The 24,952-nt window shown below is 42.5% G+C and overlaps 1 protein-coding gene across 1 annotated transcript; it reads right to left on the bottom strand.

Annotated features, from left to right (window-relative positions):
• Nucleotides 1–916: 916 nt before the first annotated feature.
• LOC125542981 (uncharacterized) lies at nucleotides 917–7,009 on the bottom strand. The gene is made up of 3 exons (XM_048706223.2): nucleotides 6,619–7,009; nucleotides 6,230–6,541; nucleotides 917–1,637 (listed from the first exon to the last, which is right to left on the bottom strand). The coding sequence occupies exons 1-3, from the start codon at nucleotides 6,921–6,923 to the stop codon at nucleotides 1,466–1,468; spliced, it is 789 nt and encodes a 262-aa protein (XP_048562180.1). The 5' UTR covers nucleotides 6,924–7,009; the 3' UTR covers nucleotides 917–1,465.
• Nucleotides 7,010–24,952: the final 17,943 nt, after the last annotated feature.

The raw sequence follows: 24,952 nt of genomic DNA, 5'->3' as shown, positions 1-24,952 counted from the left end.
GCCGTTTTTTTGGCGCTGGCGCGGCAAAAACTCCTGGGGAGGGCCTGTTGGGGGCGCGGCTGGAGATGCCCTAAGGCGAACGCTGTAGGCGAGACTTCTTTCGGTCTGACGTGCGAATGGCCGGCTCATTTCCGGGTACCGTGGTTTTTTTTTGCTAGGTTGGGTTTCTTTCATTTTTGTACTGCCTTTTGTTTTTGTTTTGGCTTCCTCCTTCAGTTTTCTATGTTTTCTTTATTCTTCCTGTTAATTTCCTATTTTTTCGTTTTCCAATTTTGTGTTTTTTATTTCTTTTTTAGTGGATTAAGTTGTGCACTATTAGTTTTTCAAGAAGATTTTTAATTCTGTGAACCTTTTTAATGACACATGCACATTTTAAACATGATACAAACAGTTTTTAATATGTGAGGATTTTAAATGCATGCACATGTTAAAAAGATGATCCAAAAGTTTTTTGAATATCTGAATGTTTTAAATGCATAAACATTTTTAACCACGATCTGAACTTTTTGTAACATATTAACATTTTGGTAAACATGATCAACTTATTTAATACAAGATGAATAAACACATGCACCTTTAAAAAATGCATTAACATTTTTCTTAAGACGTGAACATTTTTTAATGTGCAATGGTGTTTTGAACAGTGAACGTCCCCCCCCCCCCCCCCCCCCCCCATAAATGTATTAAACAAAAGAATCAAGAGAGGACTAAAACCCAAATGTGCCTGTCAATACAATCCCCCTTGAGGCAATTTGCATGCTATTCTCCCCTTAAGGAGATCTCATCGCCTCCTTAAACATGTAGCTAACGAGAAATTCCCCCCTCAAGAAAAGAAGCTAACGAGAAATTGGGTCTTGTAAACAAGTTTTGTGCACAATTCAAAACCCACACGAAATCGTGTCTTCTAAACAACTTGCATGGATGTACATTGTTCTGCAAAGGTTCGGGAGCAAATTTTGGAACAAGAAACTCTCACCAAGCAACTCATAACCCACAAGAATCTAGGGGAAAAAAGAACACCTCTCCCTTCCCAAGAGGGAACAAGTTGACGTACGACAATGATTTCAGCAGGAGCCTACACCCTGAAGTATACATACAGAACACACAAAAGAGAGACGCCGCAAGTTACGCTGGCTGCCATGTACTACACGTTTCCACTTTTTCTTCACCAGATCCCAGGTAACTTGCAGGTTGCTAACTTGAGGCTTCAGCCCCACCACTCACCACTAGACCCCAACCAGAGCCCCAACACCAACAGATAACCTCGGCGTACGCAACGTACGTCTTATTGCCGCTACAGCTTAATCAGTGTACGTACATACCAACTGCTAAGCTGCTACCAGCCTGACTACAACAACAACAGCACTACGGTACAGTAAAAGCACGCACGCATGCATGGAGCGTTCGTGGGTGGGTGGCCTGGCCCTAGCCGGGCGCACGCGGCTGGGCAGTGCAGCGCATGCTGCTACCAGATGAAGCTCATCTCGGCGCTGGCGCGCGCGGCGTCGTCGTCGTCCCGGGAGGGGGAGTGGACGTGCCGCCCCTCGTAGGTGGTGATCACCATGCGCGGGTCCTCCGCCAGCCGCTCCACCCGCTTCTTCACCCGGCACTTGTCCTGCGTACACCGGTAGTAGCTCCTGCGTCCACAACACACAACATCCTTATCATCAGCTTAGTTTTCTACTACGCCATTTCTTTAAAAATCATTAGGTTTGCCATTTTTTTCAATGCTAGCTACTTCCTCCGTTCCATTATATAAGATCATTTTTAACATTAGTGTAGTGTACAGAAACGCTCTTATATAATTAAACGGAGGGAGTAGAATAGAAGACAATACATTCTTTAGTTCTAAATATACGACGTTTTGGCAGTTGAAGAAGTAGCACATCACAGGCGGTCATATGCATGGTACTGTACTTTATATTCTGCATTTTGTGAATATTCAGAGAGGTGTAGACACGTAGTAGGTGAAGTACCGATGCTGGAAGAAACCCTCAATCATGGCCTGACAACACAACACATGGAAAGAAAGAAATAATATTCCGATGGACGGATGGGGATGATAAAATTCCAGGCCAGCTACTACTAGTCTGCAGCTATCATTCCTCGTCTCACCCCGAGGGCTAGGGGCATAGATTGACAAAGATGTGGTAATAATTGCCGAGTACAAAAAATCTTGGGCCCTTTGCAAAGGCTCAAATCCACCCCTTTCATCATCATCATCCCTCCCAGGGCCGGCCCCCTTTACCAAACAGCAGAGATTCCCCCTCTCCCACAGCCAGCTAGAGCAAAGCACGTAACTAAAATTAAACAAATTAACACACACAAAATCGAAAACCCATAGCTGGACACGAGCACATCTTAGTAAATCCAAATAAAATAGCAAAATTATAAAGAAAAATCTGAAATTTTTACACATCAAAGATAAACAAGTTTCTCTCTCTCTCTCTGCGCGCGCGCAAATTTTCATGCCAATGTGACATAGGAGGAGCTTGGGTCAACAAAAACAAAATCAGTGCTCCAAAATAAAAAATCCTGAACCTTTCTCCAGACTCCTTTGTTTGCTTTTTGTCCTGAGCTCCATGATGTCATATCGCTAGGAATTTTTGCAACAAAATTTGTGCAGCTTTCGTGCAAAATAATTTCATTTTGCTATTTATTTTGATTTTACAATTCACCACCATGAGCAGATGCTCCCCAGCACACAAAATAAATACCCAAAATACTTTATTTGTTGAATATAGTCAGATTGATCTAGGTAGCCAGGCACATCAACCACTTCTAATAATTAGATAATCAACAGACGTGGGCATTTGCAGTCGAAGCTGTCTGATCAACGTTGAAACTAAGGGCAAAACTTCTTTGCCAAGTGATCCGATTCATTTGGCAAATTAGATAATAATGTTCTAACTTGTACTAATCTGCTCGTTTGAAGAAAAAAAACACCTGTACTAAGCTGCTATCTTAGAAAACTTCAAACAATAAAACCACTAGCTTAGAAACTACTCCCTCTGTTCACAAATATAAGATGTTCTCACTTTTTTCTGAGTCGGATGTATGTAGACATATTTTAGTGTGTTTGTTACTCATTTCAGTTCGTATGTAGTTCATATTGAAATATTCAAAACTTCTTATAATTATGAACAAAGGAGAGGGAGTAATAGCTAGGGAGAGATAGATTCCCTGAGATTGAGGAAGGATGATTGCCAGGAAGGATTCGCCGGTTGATTGGAAAAGCCATGATGCTGTGGTGGTGTGTGAGCCAGAGATCGAGCAGGCCATAGGGTTGGGTTGGGTGTCTGTCTCTCTGAGTGGCATCATTGCACGGCGGGCCTAATCAGATTGGACTGGATGTTTGTCCCGTGCTAGCTGTGGGTCAATGCTTTTTCACGCTGCCTGTGCCATGATCACCACCACACATGCATGGACTGGTCGATCAGTAGATTCACACACGCGCGCACACAAACACGCACGTATGGTTGTCATATAGACACGGAGAGAAGATATATACTGGGGGTATCAATGCCATGCATGCATGCCACAGTACAATGTAAGGTGGTTAATTGCATCTACAAAATTAAGATGGCTAGTTTCAAAACATACCTGTAAGAACGTGTACAACTTCTTTTTTATTAGAAACCTTATTCAGAGTACCAACATGTAACCTTTTCTTCCAACTAACAATAATAGAAATGCATGGAAAACTAGTCTTTTCTTTTCTTTGTCGCGATGGCTCACGCATGGATGAGTGAACGCTAGTGGAACTATTAGATGGTGCCATGAGAATCTGACCTACTTGTAGTTAGGTTGCGACTCGGTCGATGGTTGTTTTCTCTATACGTACTCTTGGACGCCCCCACAACATGAAATGGACTAGTCCATCAAAGAAATTAAGCAAAGAACAAGCAAGGTTATCATCTGCCTAATCCAGATGACATGAATAAAGAGCTACTAGCTTAGAATAGCTAGCACGACCTAGAAAATGAACAAATGGAATAGGAGCATGTTTCGTACCTTTGTGTATGGGTAAGCTATAGCTAGCTAGCTAGATAGACATATATACGTGTGCTAATTAAGTTGCGTTGATATGCATTTAGGGTTCAACTTATGAGATGTAGAGAGACAACAAGGGGACCAGACATAACAAAGCCATCTTAGGACCAGCTAGCTTTGCAAACACTTTTTTTCCTTAGCTTTTGTCATTCAATGACTGGAACTTTAGGAAAAGTTGAATACTGTACGAGTGTACAAAGGTTTGTGTGAGATAATTGGCTCTGTGGTTCCCTGCTAGCAGAGGAACACGAGCCACATGTAAAGTGAGCTTTTAGTTTCTTCATGCCAGAATCTCTTAGCTTTCCTGCATTTTTCTTCATATTAAATTTCAATAATATTTCCGCAAAAAATCAATAATATTCACTAAATTACGGTGAATGTCATAAAGTTCTGGTCTAGAACAATTTTATAACTTATACCAACTCAATTGGATAGTAAATATAATACATAATTCAAGGGATGCACGTCAATCAATATGGTAAAATAACATAATCCTTATTTGTATCAAGATCATCAAACTTACTAAATACACATTACACAAAATTGTACTTCAACAACTTTATTTTATTTCTTTCATCAATGGGTTTACTATAAAAATGAAACTAATGTAGTTTATACGTTTCCCTTCTAGAACACCATGACAAGCTTGTCTAGAAATCAAACATGAACTTCATCCATTTCGAAAAATAAACATGAACTTCATTATTAACTCAATAAGTCTGTCAACTCCCGAATGAGGGCTATTTGTTGGGTAAAAAGGTTCGTAAAGAGAATGACATAGTATCCAAAACATTCTGCTTGTCAAAGCAAGTTTTAGGCGTGTACATGATTGCAGGCTACGGTGAGGAATACTTTTATCCAACATGGTTAGCAGCATGATCTTCCAAAGAAAAAACATAGGAATTTTGGAGGTTAGAATTCCTATAGGAAATTTTCCTTTGGTGTTGTTTGGAACAAAGGAATTGTTATCCTATATTCCTTCGAAACTTCTATGGAATGGGTTATTCCATAGGAAATTTGGAAGAAACCAAACATGAGGCCTACCCCATGTTTTCTTTTCTTCCCGTCTACAATTTCTGTGATATTCATGTGTGGCAGCCAAATAACAGTTTTGCACTTTTCCCGTGGTTTTGTTTGCTTTAGGAATCAATGTATATTCATACGCTTCGAATTCATGTGTTCCAAACGCGGCCTTAACTAATGATGTTAGAGTATTCAAACTAATTAGCTTCACTAAGTTGAGCCCAATATGTCGCCGATAATCAAGTTGAATAGTGTCACTTAGTTAGTTATTGCTTCAAGATACCCATAGTACACTTATGGTAAAGCATGCATGAATATATACTTACTAACACGAAGGAGATTAGCGTGCAACAACACATGAATGCCTAGAATTAAAAGAGCGGAATTGTCCATGAAGAAAGCCTAGTTCATAACTTCATATGCATTAGGCTAACCCTAGAAAGCGGTTTGTCTCTCAGTAGAAAGAGAAACAGAGGTTCTAATATTTTCCCAATATTGTTTTTAGCCTTTCATCATTTTATAGCGCCCTTCGATGTAATAATGCATTAATATGTGAATTTTTCTAATAAAGAAACAGTTTCAAAATGTGCTTAATTTATGGAGATTTTTTTTTGGAAATTGTACCAGGGTTAAATTTTAAAAACAGCCAAAACAATACTTCCAAGAAAATTATAGTTCATATATATTATGCGCCTGCACTAAACCTATTTATGCTTGCCATATTACATCCTGGATAAAAATTTTGAGCATAAACTTTGGTATATCTAGATTATATAGTTCTTTCAGGGATAGATTATAGAGTTTTACAAAGTGGAAATAACCCCCCAAAAAACTGCAATCCATGTTTTGTTAAATGGAAACAAAATCCATAGTACTTAACTGATAACCCTAATTAGTCAAGTTGTCACTTCTGATGAGTCCTACACCAAATTGGACATTAAAAACAAAATATCATGAGATCTATATAATCTAGATATACCGCGCCGACCCCCATTGATTTTTTGATAAAGGACATTTCATTGAATTTCATTTCATGAGATTTCAGTTTGATGAGGCAGTTGCTTCATAAAATCGTACACATGCACATATGTAGCGTATGTATATGTGCGTCACGTCGAGGGTTGGAGGAGCTATATCGATGTACAGTGCGTACCGTGGGTGCTGCGTGTTCTTGACGACCTTCTGGCCATACTTGCGCCACTTGTAGCCGTCGTCGAGCACGTCGACGTCGCTCATGGTCTTGAAGCAGAACCTCGGCTCCCGCACCTTCCGCCGCGCCTTCACCGCTCCTCCCCCCGCCGCCTTCTTCATCCTCACCGCGCCGACCCCCATCCCCGCAGCCGCCGCCGACGACCCGTGTGACCGTTCACCACCTCCACTTCCGCCGGCCGCCGCGCTGTTAATCCCCATGCCTGCCACCGCGCCCTTCCCCCTCTGCCTTTCTCGATCAGCTTCCTCGCAAGACCTAACAGGAATAGGAGCATATCAAACATGTAGATTGTAGAGAGAGAGAGAGAGAGAGAGAAGCGAATCGATTACTACCATGGATGTGGAGGGGATGACCTTGCAGGATGGATGGCTCCGGCATGAGCATGGATGTGGTGAAGTGTGGGAGCGGCGGTAGGGATGGTGGAGGAGGAAGTAGTGGTGGTTGGGTGGTCTAGTACGAGGGGGCTGTAACCTAGGAGGCTATGGTGGTGGGAGAGGCCGCCGTTCACAGGAGGATCGGAGGGCTGGAAGCTGAAGGTTATGGCGGTCGCGGTGCCGCCGGCGGTCGTTGCGCCCGTGGAAGCTGCTTGGCCGTGGGCCAGCGCCATCGCCGCACCCCCTGGTGATGGGAACATCATGTCGATCTCTTTATCTCTAGCTCTGCTATGCCGGAGTGTTTGCTTGTGTTGTGGACTTGTGGTGATATACTGATGTCGTAGGGACTTAGGGCCGACGACTGACGGGAAATGATTTGGTGAAAAGCTTGCGTTCGGTGAAGGGTTTACTATCTTATCTTAAACATCATTTTATTTCTGTCTATGGCATTATTTAGGTAATTATAGGCCTGACTAGGCATTAGTCACACAGATTTTTTCTTAAAAAAGGAGGATGACCCCCGGCCTCTGCATCTGGGCGATGCATACGGCCATTTTATTAATTATTCTCACAAGACCTTACAAAGTAATACAACAGTAAGACTAAAGCCGCCGTCTAAGCAACTCTATCCAGTTGATAGGGGCGCAGATAGCCTGGGCCTAATACCAAACAGACATCGTAGCCAAACCTAACATCTAAGACCTGAGGTCCCATCCAGGACGACTGCCGGGCATGGGTCTCACCGGTCCGGCGTGCACTCAGATGCCGCCGCCGCCAACTACCACCGCTCCATCTTCAGAACTGTACTGATGCATCAACCTTGCTCGGTCCAGCTATCGTCGATTCCACCACGGCACCCAACGACACCTCCTCCCTGCGTGCAAACAGCTGAGCACGTCGCGGTCGCCACTGATACACCTCAGCACCATGCTGCCAAGTAGCACCAGCCGACACAGCTTGAAGTCTTTGGAAGATCTGTCGTGCGTAGCACCTGCCGACCAGGCATGACAAAGCATAGCACCTGTCGGTCAGGCATGACTTGACATCTCCACCGAAGCTCCGTGCAAGATGAAGCCGCTCCACCTCCAGCCTCTCTGAACGGGACGGGAGCACCCTAGGAAGACACGGCGAAGATTTGGGCACCACAATCACCACGAGAGCCGGACCAGCCGACCGCCATGGCGAAGCGACACCACTAAAGAGAGAACCGCCGCCATCAGGAACGCCAAGAACACGCTGCAGCTGTCCCACCTCCCCGCGGACCCAAAGCGGCGCCTTCAAGAAGGTGACGGAGCCGGGCCTTGCCGCCGCCCAACCAAAGTTGTGGGTTTCCACCCGGGTGCAGGGGGAGGACGAGGGGGAGGGAGCTGGATCTCGAAGCCGCCTTCAAGAAGGAAACAACGCCTGGAGCGCCGCCGGTGTCGTGGCCGCCGCAGCCGGCCAAGAAATTATTCCGATCCAGAGCTCCCAACCCCCACATCCGCGCAGTCCGCCACCGGATCCGGTCGGGCTGACGAGGAGGAAGCAACAGCACGGGGGCGCCATCTTCAGATCTGGCGAAGGAGAGCAGCAGGGGATCCCTTCACGCGGCGCCCGCATCCACTGTCAACTCGCCGCCCGCGCGGCCGAGTAGACGCGGCCCTCAACTCCGGCGAGTGCTGCCCGCCGCCAGGATGACGCCGCCCTCACCAGCAGAGGCCGCCGCCTCAAACCCTAGGCCCGAGCCCGAGCGGCGTCACGGCCGAGGGCCTCGCCGCCACCCTCATCGGCCGCGCGGGGGACCCGGCGCCCGTCTCCGGCGGCGGCGAGGATAGGAAACGAGAAGGGGAGGAGGCGGACGGGGAGGTTGGTCGCCCCCGAGTTGATCTTGGTGGCACGGTTAAAATTGATATTACCCATGATGATTGAAAAATGTGTATCTCGAGGCAATTGTGGTGGCTAAGCCGAGGTGTATAAACTCTTAAGGATTAATTATAATCCTACTAATCTCTGCTTAATTAACAACCGCCTTAGTTTAGCAATCATCATGCGCTTATCTCTTCGAAGAGACGCATCCCTTCTCCAACAGACACGACCCTTTACTCGTGTCCCTTAACAATATATGTATAACATCATCATCAATAAAGAGAGAAATTGGTTCACTATTACACCCTGTTCTTGTTTACTTTTACTCTCAACAAAAACATAGCAAGCGCAATTATGTTTACCCATGCGCTCGACTACCATGTATTGTGAGTGCCTGTTCATTTTGAAACGCGGTACAAACGCATACGCTCGTAACCGCCAAATCTTGAGATTGACAAAGTTGCCGAAAAGCCTGGAATAAATTCAGGAAAATGCGAGCACCCGTGTTAAATCTAGGTTTTGAACTGGGTGGGTTGGTTCCATCCAAAGGAATCTAATCATCAGAGTGGCACAATTTGCATGAAGAGTGCCTGTTTGAAATACATGTATGAACTAATTCACGCAAAAATTACATTAAACTCTAGTGTTCTGACTAAAAGTTGCGACTTTCACCCTTGTCATAGGCTCGTAGCTTGGTAGTTTAAGGAGGCACTTGTATCTTTAATTCTTTATCCACTAAGGATCAAACTCGAAGTTTAACGATGGTCGAAGGTAAGGTGATGATGTTATTGATGAAGGAAATATGCCCTAGAGGCAATAATAAAGTGGTTATTCATATTTCCTTATATCATGATAAATGTTTATTATTCATGCTAGAATTGTATTAACCGGATACTTAGTACATGTGTGAATACACAGACAAACAGAGTGTCACTAGTATGCCTCTATTTGACTAGGTCGTTAATCAAAGATGGTTAAGTTTCCTAGCCATGGACAAAGAGTTGTCATTTGATAAGCGGGATCACATCATTAGAGAATGATGTGATCGACTTGACCCATCCGTTAGCTTAGCACGATGATCGTTTAGTTTGTTGCTATTGCTTTCTTCATAAATTATACATGTTCCTATGACTATGAGTTATGCAACTCCCGTTTATCGGAGGAACACTTTGTGTGCCACCGAACGTCACAACGTAACTGGGTGATTATAAAGGTGCTCTACAGGTGTCTCCGATGGTACTTGTTGAGTTGGCATAGATCAAGATTAGGATTTGTCACTCCGATTGTCGGAGAGGTATCTCTGGGCCCTCTCGGTAATGCACATCACTATAAGCCTTGCAAGAAATGCAACTAATGAGTTAGTTGCGGGATGATGTATTATGGAACGACTAAAGAGACTTGCCGGTAACGAGATTGAACTAGGTATTGAGATACCGATGATCGAATCACGGGCAAGTAACATACCGATGACAAAGGGAACAACGTATGTTGTTATGCGGTTTGACCGATAAAGATCTTCGTAGAATATGTAGGAACCAATATGAGCATCCAGGTTTCGCTATTGGTTATTGACCGGAGATGAGTCTCGGTCATGTCTACATAGTTCTCGAACCCATAGGGTCCGCACGATTAACGTTCTGTGACGATTTGTATTATGAGTTATGTGATTTGATGGCCGAAGTTTGTTCGGAGTCCCGGATGAGATCGGGGACATGACGAGGAGTCTCGAAATGGCCGAGACGTAAAGATCCATATATTGGAAGGCTATATTCGGACATCGGAAAGGTTCCGAGTGATTCGGGTATTTTTTGGAGTACCGGAGAGTTATGGGAATTCGCTGGGAGAAGTATTGGGCCTTATTGGGCCATACGGGAATAGAGGAGGCAGGCCAAAGGGAAGGAGGCGCGCCCCCCCATGGGTCCGAATTGGACTAGGGGAAAGGGGGCGACGCCCCCCCTTGCCCTTTCCTACTCCCTCTCTCTTTCCTTCTTTCTTCTCTCCTACTCCGGAAAGGAAAAGGGGAATCCTACTAGGACTTGAGAGTCCCAGTAGGACTCCCCACACTTGGCGCGCCCCCTCTTGGGCCGGCCTCATCCTCCTCCCTCCTTTATATACGTGGCCAAGGGGCACCCCATAGACACACAAGTTGATCAGTTGATCTTTTAGCCGTGTGCGGTGCCCCCCTCCATCATAATCCACCTCGGTCATATCGTAGCGGTGCTTAGGCGAAGCCCTGCGTTGGTAGCATCATCATCACCGTCATCACGCCATCGTGCTGACGTAACTCTCCCTCAAAGCTCTGCTGGATCGGAGTTCGTGGGACGTCACCGAGCTGAACGTGTGCTGAACTTGGAGGTGCCGTACGTTCGGTACTTGGATCGGTCGGATCGTGAAGACGTACGACTACATCAACCGCGTTCTCATAATGCTTCCGCTTACGTTCTACGAGGGTACGTGGACGACACTCTCCCCTCTCGTTGCTATGCATCACCATGATCTTGCGTGTGCGTAGGATTTTTTTTTTGAAATTACTGCGTTCTCCAGCAGTGGCATCCGAGCCAGGTCTATGTGTAGATGTTATATGCACGAGTAGAACACAAATGAGTTGTGGGCGTGGGTATATACATATTGCTTGCCGTCACTAGTTGATTCTTGATTCGGCGGTATTGTTGGATGAAGCGGCTCAGACCGACATTACGCGTACGCTTACGCGAGACTGGTTCTACCGACGTGCTTCGCACACAGGTGGCTAGTGGGTGTCCGTTTGTCCAACTTTAGTTGAGTCGGATTCAATGAACATGGTTCTTTCTGAAGATCAAAAAACAATCACTATACCGCGTTGTGGTTTTTGATGCGTAGGTAAGAAAGGTTCTTGCTCAGCCCGTAGCAGCCACGTAAAACTTGCAACAACAAAGTAGAGGACGTCTAACTTGTTTTTGCAGGGCATGCTGTGATGTGATATGGTCAAGACATGATGAGATATAAATTATTGTATGAGATGATCATGTTTTGTTGAAGTTATCGGCAACTGGCAGAAGCCTTATGGTTGTCTCTTTATTGCATAAGATGCAAGTGCCAAATAATTGCTTTACTTTATCGCTATGCGATAGCAATAGTTGGCGAGACGATCATGTGATGACACGTTGATAGATATCAAGATGATGGAGATCATGGTGTCATGCCGGTGATGATAGAGATCATGACAGTACTTTGGAGATGGAGATCAAAGGCGCAAGATGATCATGGCCATATCAAGACGGTACTTTGAGATGTCTATCTAAGTGGGAGTTCTTAAGTAATATGATTAATTGAACTTTAATTTACCATGAACTTAGTCCTGATAGTATTTGCATAACTATGTTGTAGATCAATAGCTCACGATGTAGCTCCCCGTTTATTTTTTGATATGTTCCTAGAGGAAAAACTAAGTTGAAAGATGTTAGTAGCAATGATGCGGATTGGATCCGTGATCTGAGGATTATCCTCATTGCTGCACAAAATAATTATGTCCTTGATGCACCGCTAGGTGACAGACCGATTACAGGAGCAGATGCAGACGTTATGAACGTTTGGCGAGCTCAATATGATGACTACTTGATAGTTTAGTGCACCATGCTTTACGGCTTAGAATCGAGGCTTCAAAGACGTTTTGAACGCCACAGAGCATATGAGATGTTCCCAGAGTTGAAATTAGTATTTCAGACTCATGCCCATGTCGAAAGGTATGAGACTTTTGACAAGCACTTTGCCTACAAGATGGAGGAGAGAATAGCTCAGCTAGTGAGCATGTGCCCAGAATGTCTGACTACTACAATCACTTGAATCAAGTGGGAGTTAATCTTCTAGATAAGATAGTGATTGACAGAGTTCTCTAGTCACTATCACCAAGTTACTAGAACTTCGTGATGAACTATAATATGCAAGGGATAACGGAAACGATTCCCAAGCTCTTCGTGATACTGAAATCGACGAAGGTAGAAATCAAGAAAAGCATCAAGTGTTGATGGTTGACAAGACCACTAGTTTCAAGAAAAGGGCAAAGGGAAGAAGGGGAACTTCAAAAAGAATGGTAAGCAAGTTGCTGCTCAAGTGAAGAAGCCCAAGTCTAGACCTAAGCCTGAGACTAAGTGCTTCTACTGCAAAGGGACTGGTCACTGGAAGCAGAACTGCCCCAAGTATTTGGCGGATAAGAAGGATGGCAAAGTGAACAAAGGTATATTTGATATACATGTTATTGATATGTACTTTAATAGTGTTTATAGCAACCCCTCAGTATTTGATACTAGTTCAGTTGCTAAGATTAGTAACTCAAAACAGGAATTGCAGAATGAACGGAGACTAGTTAAGGGTGAAGTGATGATGTGTGTTGGAAGTGGTTCCAAGATTGATATGATCATCATCGCACACTCCCTATACTTTCGGGATTAGTGTTGAACCTAAATAAAAGTAATTTCGTGTTTGCATTAAGCATGAATATGATTTGATCATGTTTATTGCAATACGGTTATTCATATAAAGTCAGAGTATAATTGTTGTTCTGTTTACATGAATAAAACCTGGAATGGTCATATACCCAAGGTGAATGGTTTATTGAATATCGATCATAGTGATACACATATTCATAATATAGAAGCCAAAAGATGCAAAGTTAATAATGATAGTGCAACTTATTTGTGGAACTGCTCTTTAGGTCATATTGGTGTAAAGCGCATGAAGAAAATCCATGCTGATGGACTTTTGGAATCACTTGATTATGAACCAGTTGATGCTTGCGAACCATGCCTCATGGGCAAGATGACTAAGACTCCGTTCTCCGGAACAATCGAGCAAGCAACAGACTTGTTGGAAATAATACATACTGATGTATGCAGTCCGATGAGTGTTGAGGCTCGCGGCAGGTATCATTATTTTCTGACCTTCACAGATGATTTGAGCAGATATGAGTATATCTACTTGACGAACCATAAATTCGAAACATTTGAAAAGTTCAAATAATTTCAGAGTGAAGTAGAAAATCATCGTAACAAGAAAATAAAGTTTCTACAATCTGATCGTGGAGGAGAATATTTGAGTTATGAGTTTGGTCTTCATTTCAAACAATGCGGAATAGTTTTGCAACTCACACCACCTGGAGCACCACAACGTAATGGTGTGTTCGAACATCGCAACCGTATTTTATTAGATATGGTGCAATCTATGATGTCTCTTACCGATTTACCACTATCGTTTTGGGGTTATGCATTAGAGACAGCTGCATTCATGTTAAATAGGGCACCATCTAAATCCGTTGAGACGACACCATATGAACTGTGGTTTGGCAAGAAACCAAAGTTGTCGTTTCTTAAAGTTTGGGGTTGCGATGCTTATGTGAAAAAGTTTCATCCTGATAAGCTCAAACCCAAATCGGAGAAATGTGTCTTCATAGGATACCCAAAGGAGACAGTTGGGTACACCTTCTATCACAGATCCGAAGGCAAGACATTCGTTGCTAAGAATGGATCTTTTCTAGAGAAGGAGTTTCTCTCGAAAGAAGTGAGTGGGAGGAAAGTAGAACTTGATGAGGTAACTGTACCTGCTCCCTTATTGGAAAGTAGTTCATCACAAAAATCTATTCCTGTGACTCCTACACCAATTAGTGAGGAAGCTAATGAGGATGATCATGTAACTTCAGATCAAGTTACTACCGAACCTCGTAGGTCAACCAGAGTGAGATCCGCACCAGAGTGGTACGGTAATCCTGTTTTGGAGGTCATGTTACTTGACCATGATGAACCTACAAACTATGAGGAAGCGATAATGAGCCCAGATTCTGCGAAATGGCTTGAGGCCATGAAATCTGAGATGGGATCCATGTATGAGAACAAAGTATGGACTTTGATTGACTTGCCCGATGATCGGTGAGTCATTAAGAATAAATGGATCTTCAATAGGAAGACGGACGCTGATAGTAGTGTTACTATCTACAAAGCTCGAATTGTCGCAAAATGTTTTCGACAAGTTCAAGGTGTTGACTACGATGAGATTTTCTCACTCGTATCGATGCTTAAAAATCTGTCCAAATCATGTTAGCAGTTGCCGCATTTTATGAAATATAGCAAATGGATGTCAAAATTGTATTCCTTAATGGATTTATTAAAGAAGAGTTGTATATGATGCAACCAGAAGGTTTTTGTCGATCCTAAAGGTGATAACAAAATGAGCAAGCTCCAGCGATCCATCTATGGACTGGTGCAAGCATCTCGGAGTTGGAATATATGCTTTGATAAAGTGATCAAAGCATATGGTTTTATACAGACTTGCGGTGAAGTCTGTATTTACAAGAAAGTGAGTGGGAGCACTACAACATTTCTGATAAGTATATGTGAATGACATATTGTTGATCGGAAATAATGAAGAATTTTCTGGAAAGCATAAAGGAGTGCTTGAAATGAGTTTTTCGAAGAAAGACCTTGGTGAAGCTACTTACATATTGAGCATCAAGATCTATAGAGATAGATCAAGACGCTTGATATATTTTCAATGAGTACATACCTTGATAAGATTTTGAAGTAGTTCAAAATGGAACAGTCAAAGAAGGAGTTCTTGCCTGTGTTGCAAGGTGTGAAGTTGAGTAAAGACTCAAAGCCCGACCACAGCAGAAAATAGAAATAGAATGAAAACTCATTCCCTATGCCTCAGTCATAGGTTCTATAAAGTATGCTATGTTGTGTACTAGACCTATTGTGTACCTCACCATAAGCAAGAGGGTACAATAGTGATCCAGGAGTGGATCACTGGACAACGGTCAAAAATATCCTTAGTGGAATAAGGAAATGTTTCTCTGTTATGGAAGTGACAAAGAGTTCGTCGTAAAGAGTTACGTCGATGCAAGCTTTGACGTCAATCTGGATGGCTCTAAGTCTCGATCTAGATACATATTGAAAGTGGGAGCAATTAGGTAGAGTAGCTCCGTGCAAAGCATTATAGACATAGAAAATTTGCAAAATACATACGGCTCTGAATGTGGCAGACCCGTTGATTAAATTTCTCTCACAAGCAAAACATGATCACTCTTTGGGTGTTAATCACATAGTGATGTGAACTAGATTATTGACTCTAGTAAACCCTTTGGGTGTTAGTCACATGGAGATGTGAATTAATCACATAAAGATGTGAACTATTGATGTTAAATCACATGACGATGTGAACTAGATTATTGACTCTAGTGCAAGTGGGAGACTGAAGGAAATATGCCCTAGAGGCAATAATAAAGTGGTTATTCATATTTCCTTATGTCATGATAAATGTTTATTATTCATGCTAGAATTGTATTAACCGGAAACTTAGTACATGTGTGAATACATAGACAAATAGAGTGTCACTAGTACGCCTCTATTTGACTAGCTCGTTAATCAAAGATGGTTAAGTTTCCTAGCCATGGACAAAGAGTTGTCATTTGATAAGCGGGATCACATTATTAGAGAATGATGTGATTGACTTGACCCATTCGTTAGCTTAGCACGATGATCATTTAATTTGTTGCTATTGCTTTCTTCATGACTTATACATGTTCCTATGACTATGAGATTATGCAACTCCCGAGTACCGGAGGAACACTTTGTGTGCTACCAAACATCACAACGTAACTGGGTGATTATAAAGGTGCTCTACAGGTGTCTCCGATGGTACTTGTTGAGTTGGCATAGATCAAGATTAGGATTTGTCACTCCGATTGTCGGAGAGGTATCTCTGGGCCCTCTCGGTAATGCACATCACTATAAGCCTGGCAAGAAATGCAATTAATGAGTTAGTTGCAGGATGATGTATTATGGAACGAGTAAAGAGACTTGCAGGTAACGAGATTGAACTAGGTATTGAGATATCGACGATCGAATCTCGGGCAAGTAACATACCAATGACAAAGGGAACAACGTATGTTGTTATGCGGTTTGACCGATAAAGATCTTCGTAGAATATGTAGGAACCAATATGAGCATCCAGGTTCTGCTATTGGTTATTGACCGGAGATGAGTCTTGGTCATGTCTACATAGTTCTCGAACCCGTAGGGTCCGCACGCTTAACATTCTGTGACGATTTGTATTATGAGTTATGTGATTTGATGACCGAAGTTTGTTTGGAGTCCCGGATGAGATCACGGACATGACGAGGAGTCTTGAAATGGTCGAGATGTAAAGATCTATATATCAGAAGGTTATTTTCGGACATCGGAAAGGTTCCGAGTGATTCGGGTATTTTTCGGAGTACCGGAGAGTTACGGGAATTTGCCGGGAGAAGTATTGGGCCTTATTGGGCCATACGGGAATAGAGGAGGCAGGCCAAAGGGAAGGAGGCGTGCCCCCCCATGGGTCCGAATTAGACTAGGGGAAAGGGGGCGGCGCCCCCCTTGCCCTTTCCTACTCCCTCTCTCTTTCCTTCTTTCTTCTCTCCTACTCCGGAAAGGAAAAGGGGAATCCTACTAGGACTCGGGAGTCCTAGTAGGACTCCCCACACTTGGCGTGCCCCCTCTAGGGCCGGCCTCCTCCTCCTCCCTCCTTTATATATGTGGCCAAGGGGCACCCCATAGACACACAAGTTGATCAGTTGATCTTTTAGCCGTGTGCGGTGCCCCCTCCACCATAATCCACCTCGATCATATTGTAGCGGTGCTTAGGCGAAGCCCTGCGTCGGTAGCATCATCAACACCGTTGATACGTCTCCAACGTATCTATAATTTTTGATTGCTCCATGCTATATTATCTACTGTTTTGGACATTATTGGGCTTTATTATCCACTTTTATATTATTTTTGGGACTAACCTATTAACCGGAGGCCCAGCCCAGAATTGCTGTTTTTTTGCCTATTTTAGGGTTTCGGAGAAATGGAATATCAAACGGATCCCAAACGGAATGAAACCTTCGGGAACGTGATTTTCTCACCGAACATGATCCACGAGACTTGACCCTACGTCAAGCAACCAACAGGGAAGCCACGAGGTAGGGGGGCACGCCTACCCCCCCAGGCGCGCCCTCCACCCTCGTGGGCCCCCTGTTGCTCCACCGACGTACTTCTTCCTCGTATATATACCTACGTACCCCCAAACAATCAGATACGGAGCCAAAACCCTAATTCCACTGCCGTAACTTTCTGTATCCACGAGATCCCATCTTGCGGCCTGTTCCGGAGCTTCGTCGGAGGGGGCATCGATCACGGAGGGCTTCTACATCAACACCATAGCCTTTTCGATGAAGTGTGAGTAGTTTACCTCAGACCTACGGGTCCATAGTTATTAGCTAGATGGCTTCTTCTCTCTTTTTGGATCTCAATACAAAGTTCCCCCTCTCTTGTGGAGATCTATTCGGTGTAATCTTCTTTTGCGGTGTGTTTGTTGAGACCGATGAATTGTGGGTTTATGATCAAGTTTATCTATGAACAATATTTGAATCTTCTCTGAATTCTTTTATGTATGATTGGTTATCTTTGCAAGTCTCTTCGAATTATCAGTTTGGTTTGGCCTACTAGATTGATCTTTCTTGCAATGGGAGAAGTGCTTAGCTTTGGGTTCAATCTTGCGGTGTCCTTTCCTAGTGACAGTAGGGGCAGCAAGGCACGTATTGTATTGTTGCCATCGAGGATAACAAGATGGGGTTTTTATCATATTGCCTGAATTTATCCCTCTACATCATGTCATCTTGCTTAAGGCGTTACTCTATTCTTATGAACTTAATACTCTAGATGCATGCTGGATAGCGGTCGATGTGTGGAGTAATAGTAGTAGACGCAGGCAGGAGTCGGTCTACTTGTGTGGGACGTGATGCCTATATACATGATCATACCTAGATATTCTCATAACTATGCTCAATTATGTCAATTGCTCAACAGTAATTCGTTCACCCACCGTAAAATACTTATGCTCTTGAGAGAAGCCACTAGTGAAACCTATGGCCCCCGGGTCTATCTTCCATCATATTAATCTTGCAATACTTAGTTATTTTCATTCTTTTATTTTACTTTGCATCTTTATCATAAAAATACCAAAAATATTATCTTATCATATCTATCAAATCTCACTCTCGTAAGTGACCGTGTAGGGATTAACAACCCCTTATCGCGTTGGTTGCAAGGATTTATTTGTTTTGTGTAGGTACGAGGGACTCACGCGTAGCCTCCTACTGAATTGATACATTGTTTCTCAAAAACTGAGGGAAATACTTACGCTACTTTGCTGCACCACCCTTTCCTCTTCATGGGAAAACCAACGCAAGTGCTCAAGAGGTAGCAAGAAGGATTTCTGGCGCTGTTGCCAGGGAGGTCTACGCAAAAGTCAACATACCAAGTATCCATCACATACCCTTATCTCCCGCATTACATTATTTGCCATTTGCCTCTCGTTTTCCTCTCCCCCACTTCACCCTTGCCATTTTATTCGCCCTCTCTCTCTATCCTCTCTCTCTTTCTCTATTTTCCCTTTTTGCCCATTCCCCGTTTACTTGTTGTTATGGTGAGTCCTCTATCTTCTCCGTTGTCTCCCGAGAATGAAGTTCTAAATTTTAAGCAAAGGGAGGGAGAAAACCTAAAAGACGCTTGGTATAGAATTTGCAATGCTCAAAATAGATCTACCAGGAAGCAATCTACTTCCGTTCTTCTTCGCAATTTTTATGTAGGCGTTACTCCTTGGCACAGATATATCATTGATACCATTACCGAGGGAACTTCTTGGGTAGCCATACTTTTGATTCTTACAATGCTATGATAGATTTGTTTGGCTCACCACCTCTTTTGGTTAATGGAACTATGTTAGATTAACTTTGGAACATGTAATGCAAAAACTTGAAATTATTGAAAATAAAGTTGCTACAATTGAGTTAATTGAAAATTTCGATAAAAAGATCCACAACCAAATTACCCAATATGGATCTAAAGTAGGAGTAACTTTGAAAAATATTAAAGAGAAGGAACCTATAGTTAATGGAAGAATAAATCACGATTCCATTAGAATCGATAAACTTGAGGGTATCATTACCAATTTGGGAACCACTTTTTATTCCGTAAAGAATACTCCAAGTCCTCCAACTAAAACTTCCAAGCTTATGTATGTTCCTAAAAATGAAGGTGAATCCTCTAGCAAAGAAACTGCGGATCTCAAATCTATAAGTGTTCACCCTAACCTTTTTGCTATCATTAAGGAACCATTTGCTGCCAATGATTTTTTCGATCTTGTGCCTAAAATTTTGATAATAAATAAAAGGAAAGAAATTCCTAAGGACGGTAGATGCCTTATTGAAGAATTACCTACCAAAGATGGCAATACCTAGATCTATCCTTGCTTTTATGCCTAGCTAGGGGCGTTAAACGATAGCGCTTGTTGGGAGGCAACCCAATTTTATTTTTATTCCTTGTTTTTTGCTCCTTTTTAGTAATAAATAAATTATACAACCTCTGTTTTAGTTGTGTTTTGTGTGTTTAATTAGTGTTTGTGCCAAGTAGAACCGTTGGGAAGACTTGGGGAAAGTCTTGTTAATCTTGCTGTAAAAAACAGAAACTTTAGCGCTCACGAGAACTGCTGCCATTTTTATTTGGAAAGTGATATTTAGTTAATTATTTTTGCAGATGATTAATAGATAAATTCCTCACGTCAAGAAATTTATTTTAGAATTTTTGGGGTTCCAGATCTTGTGCTAGCTACAGATTACTACAGACTGTTCTGTTTTTGACAGATTCTGTTTTTCATGTGTTGTTTGCTTATTTTGATGAATGTATGGCTAGTAAAATAGTTTATAAACCATAGAGAAGTTAGAATACAGTAGGTTTAACATCAATATAAATAAATAATGAGTTAATTACAGTACCTTGAAGTGGTCTTTTGTTTTCTTTCTCTAACGGAGCTCACGAGATTTTCTTCTTTAAGTTTTGTGTTGTGAAGTTTTCAAGTTTTGGGTAAAGATTTGATGGATTATGGAACAAGGAATTGCAAGAGCCTAAGCTTGGGGATGCCCATGGCACCCCAAGATAATCTAAGGACACCTAAAAGCCAAAGCTTGGGGATGCCCCGGAAGGCATCCCCTCTTTCGTCTACTTCTATCGGTAACTTTACTTGGAGCTATATTTTTATTCACCACATGATATGTGTCTTGCTTGGAACGTCTTGTATGATTTAAGTATTTATTTGTTAGTTTACCACAATCATCTTTTCTGTACACACCTTTTTATAGAGACACACATGATTAAGAAATTATTAGAATACTCTATGTGCTTCACTTATATCTTTTGAGTTATATAGTTTTGCTCTCGTACTTCACTTATATCTTTTAGAGCATGGTGGTGGATTTTTTTATAGAAACTATTGATCTCTCATGCTTCACTTAGATTATTTTGAGAGTCTTAAATAGCATGGTAATTTGCTTAAATAATCCTTATATGCTACGTATACAAGATTAATAATAAAATTCTCTTATGAGTGTGTTGAATACTATGAGAAGTTTGATGCTTGATAATTGTTTTGAGATATGGAGATGGTGATATTAGAGTCATGCTAGTTGAGTAGTTGTGAATTTGAAAAATGCTTGTGTTGAAGTTTGTGATTCCCGTAGCATGCACGTATGGTGAACCGTTATATGATGAAGTCGGAGCATGATTTATTTATTGATTGTCTTCCTTATGAGTGGCGGTCGGGGACGAGCGATGGTGTTTTCCTACCAATCTATCCCCCTAGGAGCATGCGCATAATACTTTGCTTTGATAACTTGTAGATTTTTACAATAAGTATATGAGTTCTTTATGACTAATGTTGAGTCCATGGATTATACGCACTCTCACCCTTCCATCATTGCTAGCCTCTCTAATACCGCGCACCTTTCGCCGGTATCATACACCCACCATATACCTTCCTCAAAACAGCCACCATACCTACCTATCATGGCATTCCATAGCCATTCCGAGATATATTGCCATGCAACTTTTCACCGTTCCGTTTATCATGACACACTTCGTCATTGTCATATTGCTTTGCATGATCATGTAGTTGACATCGTATTTGTGGCGAAGCCGCCGTTCATAATTCTTTCATACATGTCACTCATGAGTCATTGCATATCCCGGTACACCGCCGGAGGCATTCACATAGAGTCATATTTTGTTCTAAGTATCGAGTTGTAATTCTTGAGTTGTAAGAAAATAAAAGTGTGATGATCATCATTATTAGAGTATTGTCCCAAGTGAGGAAAGGATGATGGAGACTATGATTCCCCCACAAGTCGGGATGAGACTCCGGACGAAAAAAAAGAGGCCATAAAAAAGAGGAGAAAAGGCCCAAATAAAAAAAGAGAGAAAAAGAGAGAAGGGACAATGCTACTATCCTTTTACCACACTTGTGCTTCAAAGTAACACCATGATCTTCATGATTGAGAGTCTCCTATGTTATCACTTTCATATACTAGTGGGAATTTTTCATTATAGAACTTAGCTTGTATATTCCAATGATGGGCTTCCTCAAAATGACCTAGGGCTTCGTGAGCAAGCAAGTTGGATGCACACCCACTTAGTTTCTTTTTGAGCTTTCATATACTTATAGCTCTAGTGCATCCGTTGCATGGCAATCCCTACTCACTCACATTGACATCTATTGATGGGCATCCCCATAGCCCGTTGATACGCCTAGTTGATGTGAGACTATCTTCTCCTTTTTGTCTCCTCCACAACCACCATTCTATTCCACCTAAAGTGCTATGTCCATGGCTCACGCTCATGTATTGCGTGAAGATTGAAAAAGTTTTGAGAATGTCAAAAGTATAAAACAATTGCTTGGCTTGTCATCGGGGTTGTGCATGATTTAAATACTTTGTGTGGTGAAGATAGAGCATAGCCAGACTATATGATTTTGTAGGGATAACTTTCTTTAGCCATGTTATTTTGAGAAGACATAATTGCTTTGTTAGTATGCTTGAAGTATTATTATTTTTATGTCAATATGAACTTTTGTCTTGAATCTTTCGGATCTGAATATTCATACCACAATTAAGAAGAATTACATTAAAAATATGCCAAGTAGCACTCCGCATCAAAAGTTCTGTTTTTATCATTTACCTACTCGAGGACGAGCAGGAATTAAGCTTGGGGATGCTTGACACGTCTCCAACGTATCTATAATTTTTGATTGCTCCATGCTATATTATCTACTGTTTGGACATTATTGGGCTTTATTATCCACTTTAATATTATTTTTGGGACTAACCTATTAACCGGAGGCCCAACCCAGAATTGCTGTTTTTTTTGCCTATTTTAGGGTTTCGAAGAAAAGGAATATCAAACGGAGTCCAAACGAAATGAAACCTTTGGGAACGTGATTTTCTCACCGAACATGATCCAGGAGACTTGGACCCTACGTCAAGCAACCAACGGGGAGGCCACGAGGTAGGGGGTGTGCCTACCCCCCAGGCGCGCCCTCAACCCTCGTGGGCCCCCTGTTGCTCCACCGACGTACTTCTTCCTCCTATATATACCTACGTACTCCCAAACGATCAGATACAGGGCCAAAACCCTAATTCTTCCGTCGTAACTTTCTGTATCCACGAGATCCCATCTTGGGGCCTGTTCCGGAGCTCCGCCGGAGGGGGCATCGATCACGGAGGGCTTCTACATCAACGCCATAGCCTTTTCGATGAAGTGTGAGTAGTTTACCTCAGACCTACGGGTCCATAGTTATTAGCTAGATGGCTTCTTCTCTCTTTTTGGATCTCAATACAAAGTTCTCCCCTCTCTTGTGGAGATCTATTCAATGTAATCTTCTTTTGCGGTGTGTTTGTTGAGACCGATGAATTGTGGGTTTATGATCAAGTTTATCTATGAACAATATTTGAATCTTCTCTGAATTCTTTTATGTATGATTGGTTATCTTTGCAAGTCTCTTCGAATTATCAGTTTGGTTTGGCCTACTAGATTGATCTTTCTTGCAATGGGAGAAGTGCTTAGCTTTGGGTTCAATCTTGCGGTGTACTTTCCTAGTGACAGTAGGGGCAGCAAGGCACGTATTCTATTGTTACCATCGAGGATAACAAGATGGTTTTTTTAATCATATTGCATGAATTTATCCGTCTACATCATGTCATCTTGCTTAAGGCGTTACTCTGTTCTTATGAACTTAATACTCTAGATGCATGCTGGATAGCGGTCGATGTGTGGAGTAATAGTAGTAGATGCAGGCAGGAGTCGGTCTACTTGTCTTGGACGTGATGCCTATATACATGATCATACCTAGATATTCTCATAACTATGCGCAATTCTGTCAATTGCTCAACAGTAATTCTTTCACCCACCGTAAAATACTTATGCTCTTGAGAGAAGTCACTAGTGAAACCTATGGCTCCGGGTCTATCTTCCATCATATTAATCTTCCAATACTTAGTTATTTTCATTGCTTTTATTTTACTTTGCATCTTTATCATAAAAATACCAAAAATATTATCTTATCATATCTATCAGATCTCACTCTCGTAAGTGACTGTGTAGGGATTGACAACCCCTTATCGTGTTGGTTGCGAGGATTTATTTGTTTTGTGTAGGTGCGAGGGACTCGCGCGTAGCCTCCTACTGGATTGATACCTTGGTTCCCAAAAACTGAGGAAAATACTTACGCTACTTTGCTGCACCACCCTTTACTCTTCAAGGGAAAACCAATGCAAGTGCTCAAGAGGTAGCAACCGTCATCACACCGTCGTGCTGAAGGAACTCTCCCTCGAAGCTCTGCTGGATCGGAGTTCGTGGGACGTCACCGAGCTGAACGTGTGCTAAACTCGGAGGTGTCGTACGTTCGGTACTTGGATTGGTCGGATCGTGAAGACGTACGACCACATCAACCGCGTTCTCATACTGCTTCCGCTTATGGTCTACGAGGGTACGTGGACGACACTCTCCCCTCTCGTTGCTATGCATCATCATGATCTTGCGTGTGCATATGATTTTTTTGAAATTACTGCATTCTCCAACAATTGAAAACTCAGGAGTCCCCCCTCGTAACAAACCTATCATGCGATAAAAATGCTGAGGGAGTTTTTGGCCTTTCCATGCTCCTAGTTCAAGGCCTTTCTTTGGATGCAAGTAATCCTTGAAGCACCTAGTCCCCATGCCTTGGGGCCGTCGACAAACTATTCCATGAATTAGTTTAACTTTCTTAAATATCTCAGAAAGTGGATTTTTTTCAGATGGTGGTGACTTTGTCCATCTTCAGTCCCTCAAAAGTCCAGTCTCCAATATGTGTGGCGCAAGGTCGTCAATTGCATGCACTACCTTGTAAAAATTATGACGCATTTGGCAGCCCGCATCCAACCCAATCAGGTCCACGCGGGAAGAAAATGACTTGTTTGTTTGGCTGGGCTACATTAGATTCTCGCATAGCACGTAACTTAATGCACTTCTCAACTAGACACACTAGGAATGACTGAATCGGTCGTTTCCAGGCTCAAGCGATGCAGAGG

This window comes from Triticum urartu, chromosome 3A, assembly GCF_056163025.1.
Source record: "Triticum urartu cultivar PI428250 chromosome 3A, HENAU_Tu73, whole genome shotgun sequence".
NCBI classification, from domain to species: Eukaryota; Viridiplantae; Streptophyta; class Magnoliopsida; order Poales; family Poaceae; genus Triticum; species Triticum urartu.
The sequence above is the reverse complement of the archived record's forward strand: the minus strand, read 5'-3'. Positions and strand labels throughout refer to the sequence as shown.

Bases quoted from the DNA above. Each gene is read 5' to 3' on its own strand.
- LOC125542981 (XM_048706223.2), bottom strand. From the start codon at position 6,923: ATGATGTTCCCATCACCAGGGGGTGCGGCGATGGCGCTGGCCCACGGC. The intron at 6,542-6,618 runs GTAGTAATCGAT...TATTCCTGTTAG, and splicing joins TCATCCCCTCCACATCCATG to GTCTTGCGAGGAAGCTGATC. The intron at 1,638-6,229 runs GTACGCACTGTA...TTGTGGACGCAG, and splicing joins AAGAACACGCAGCACCCACG to GAGCTACTACCGGTGTACGC.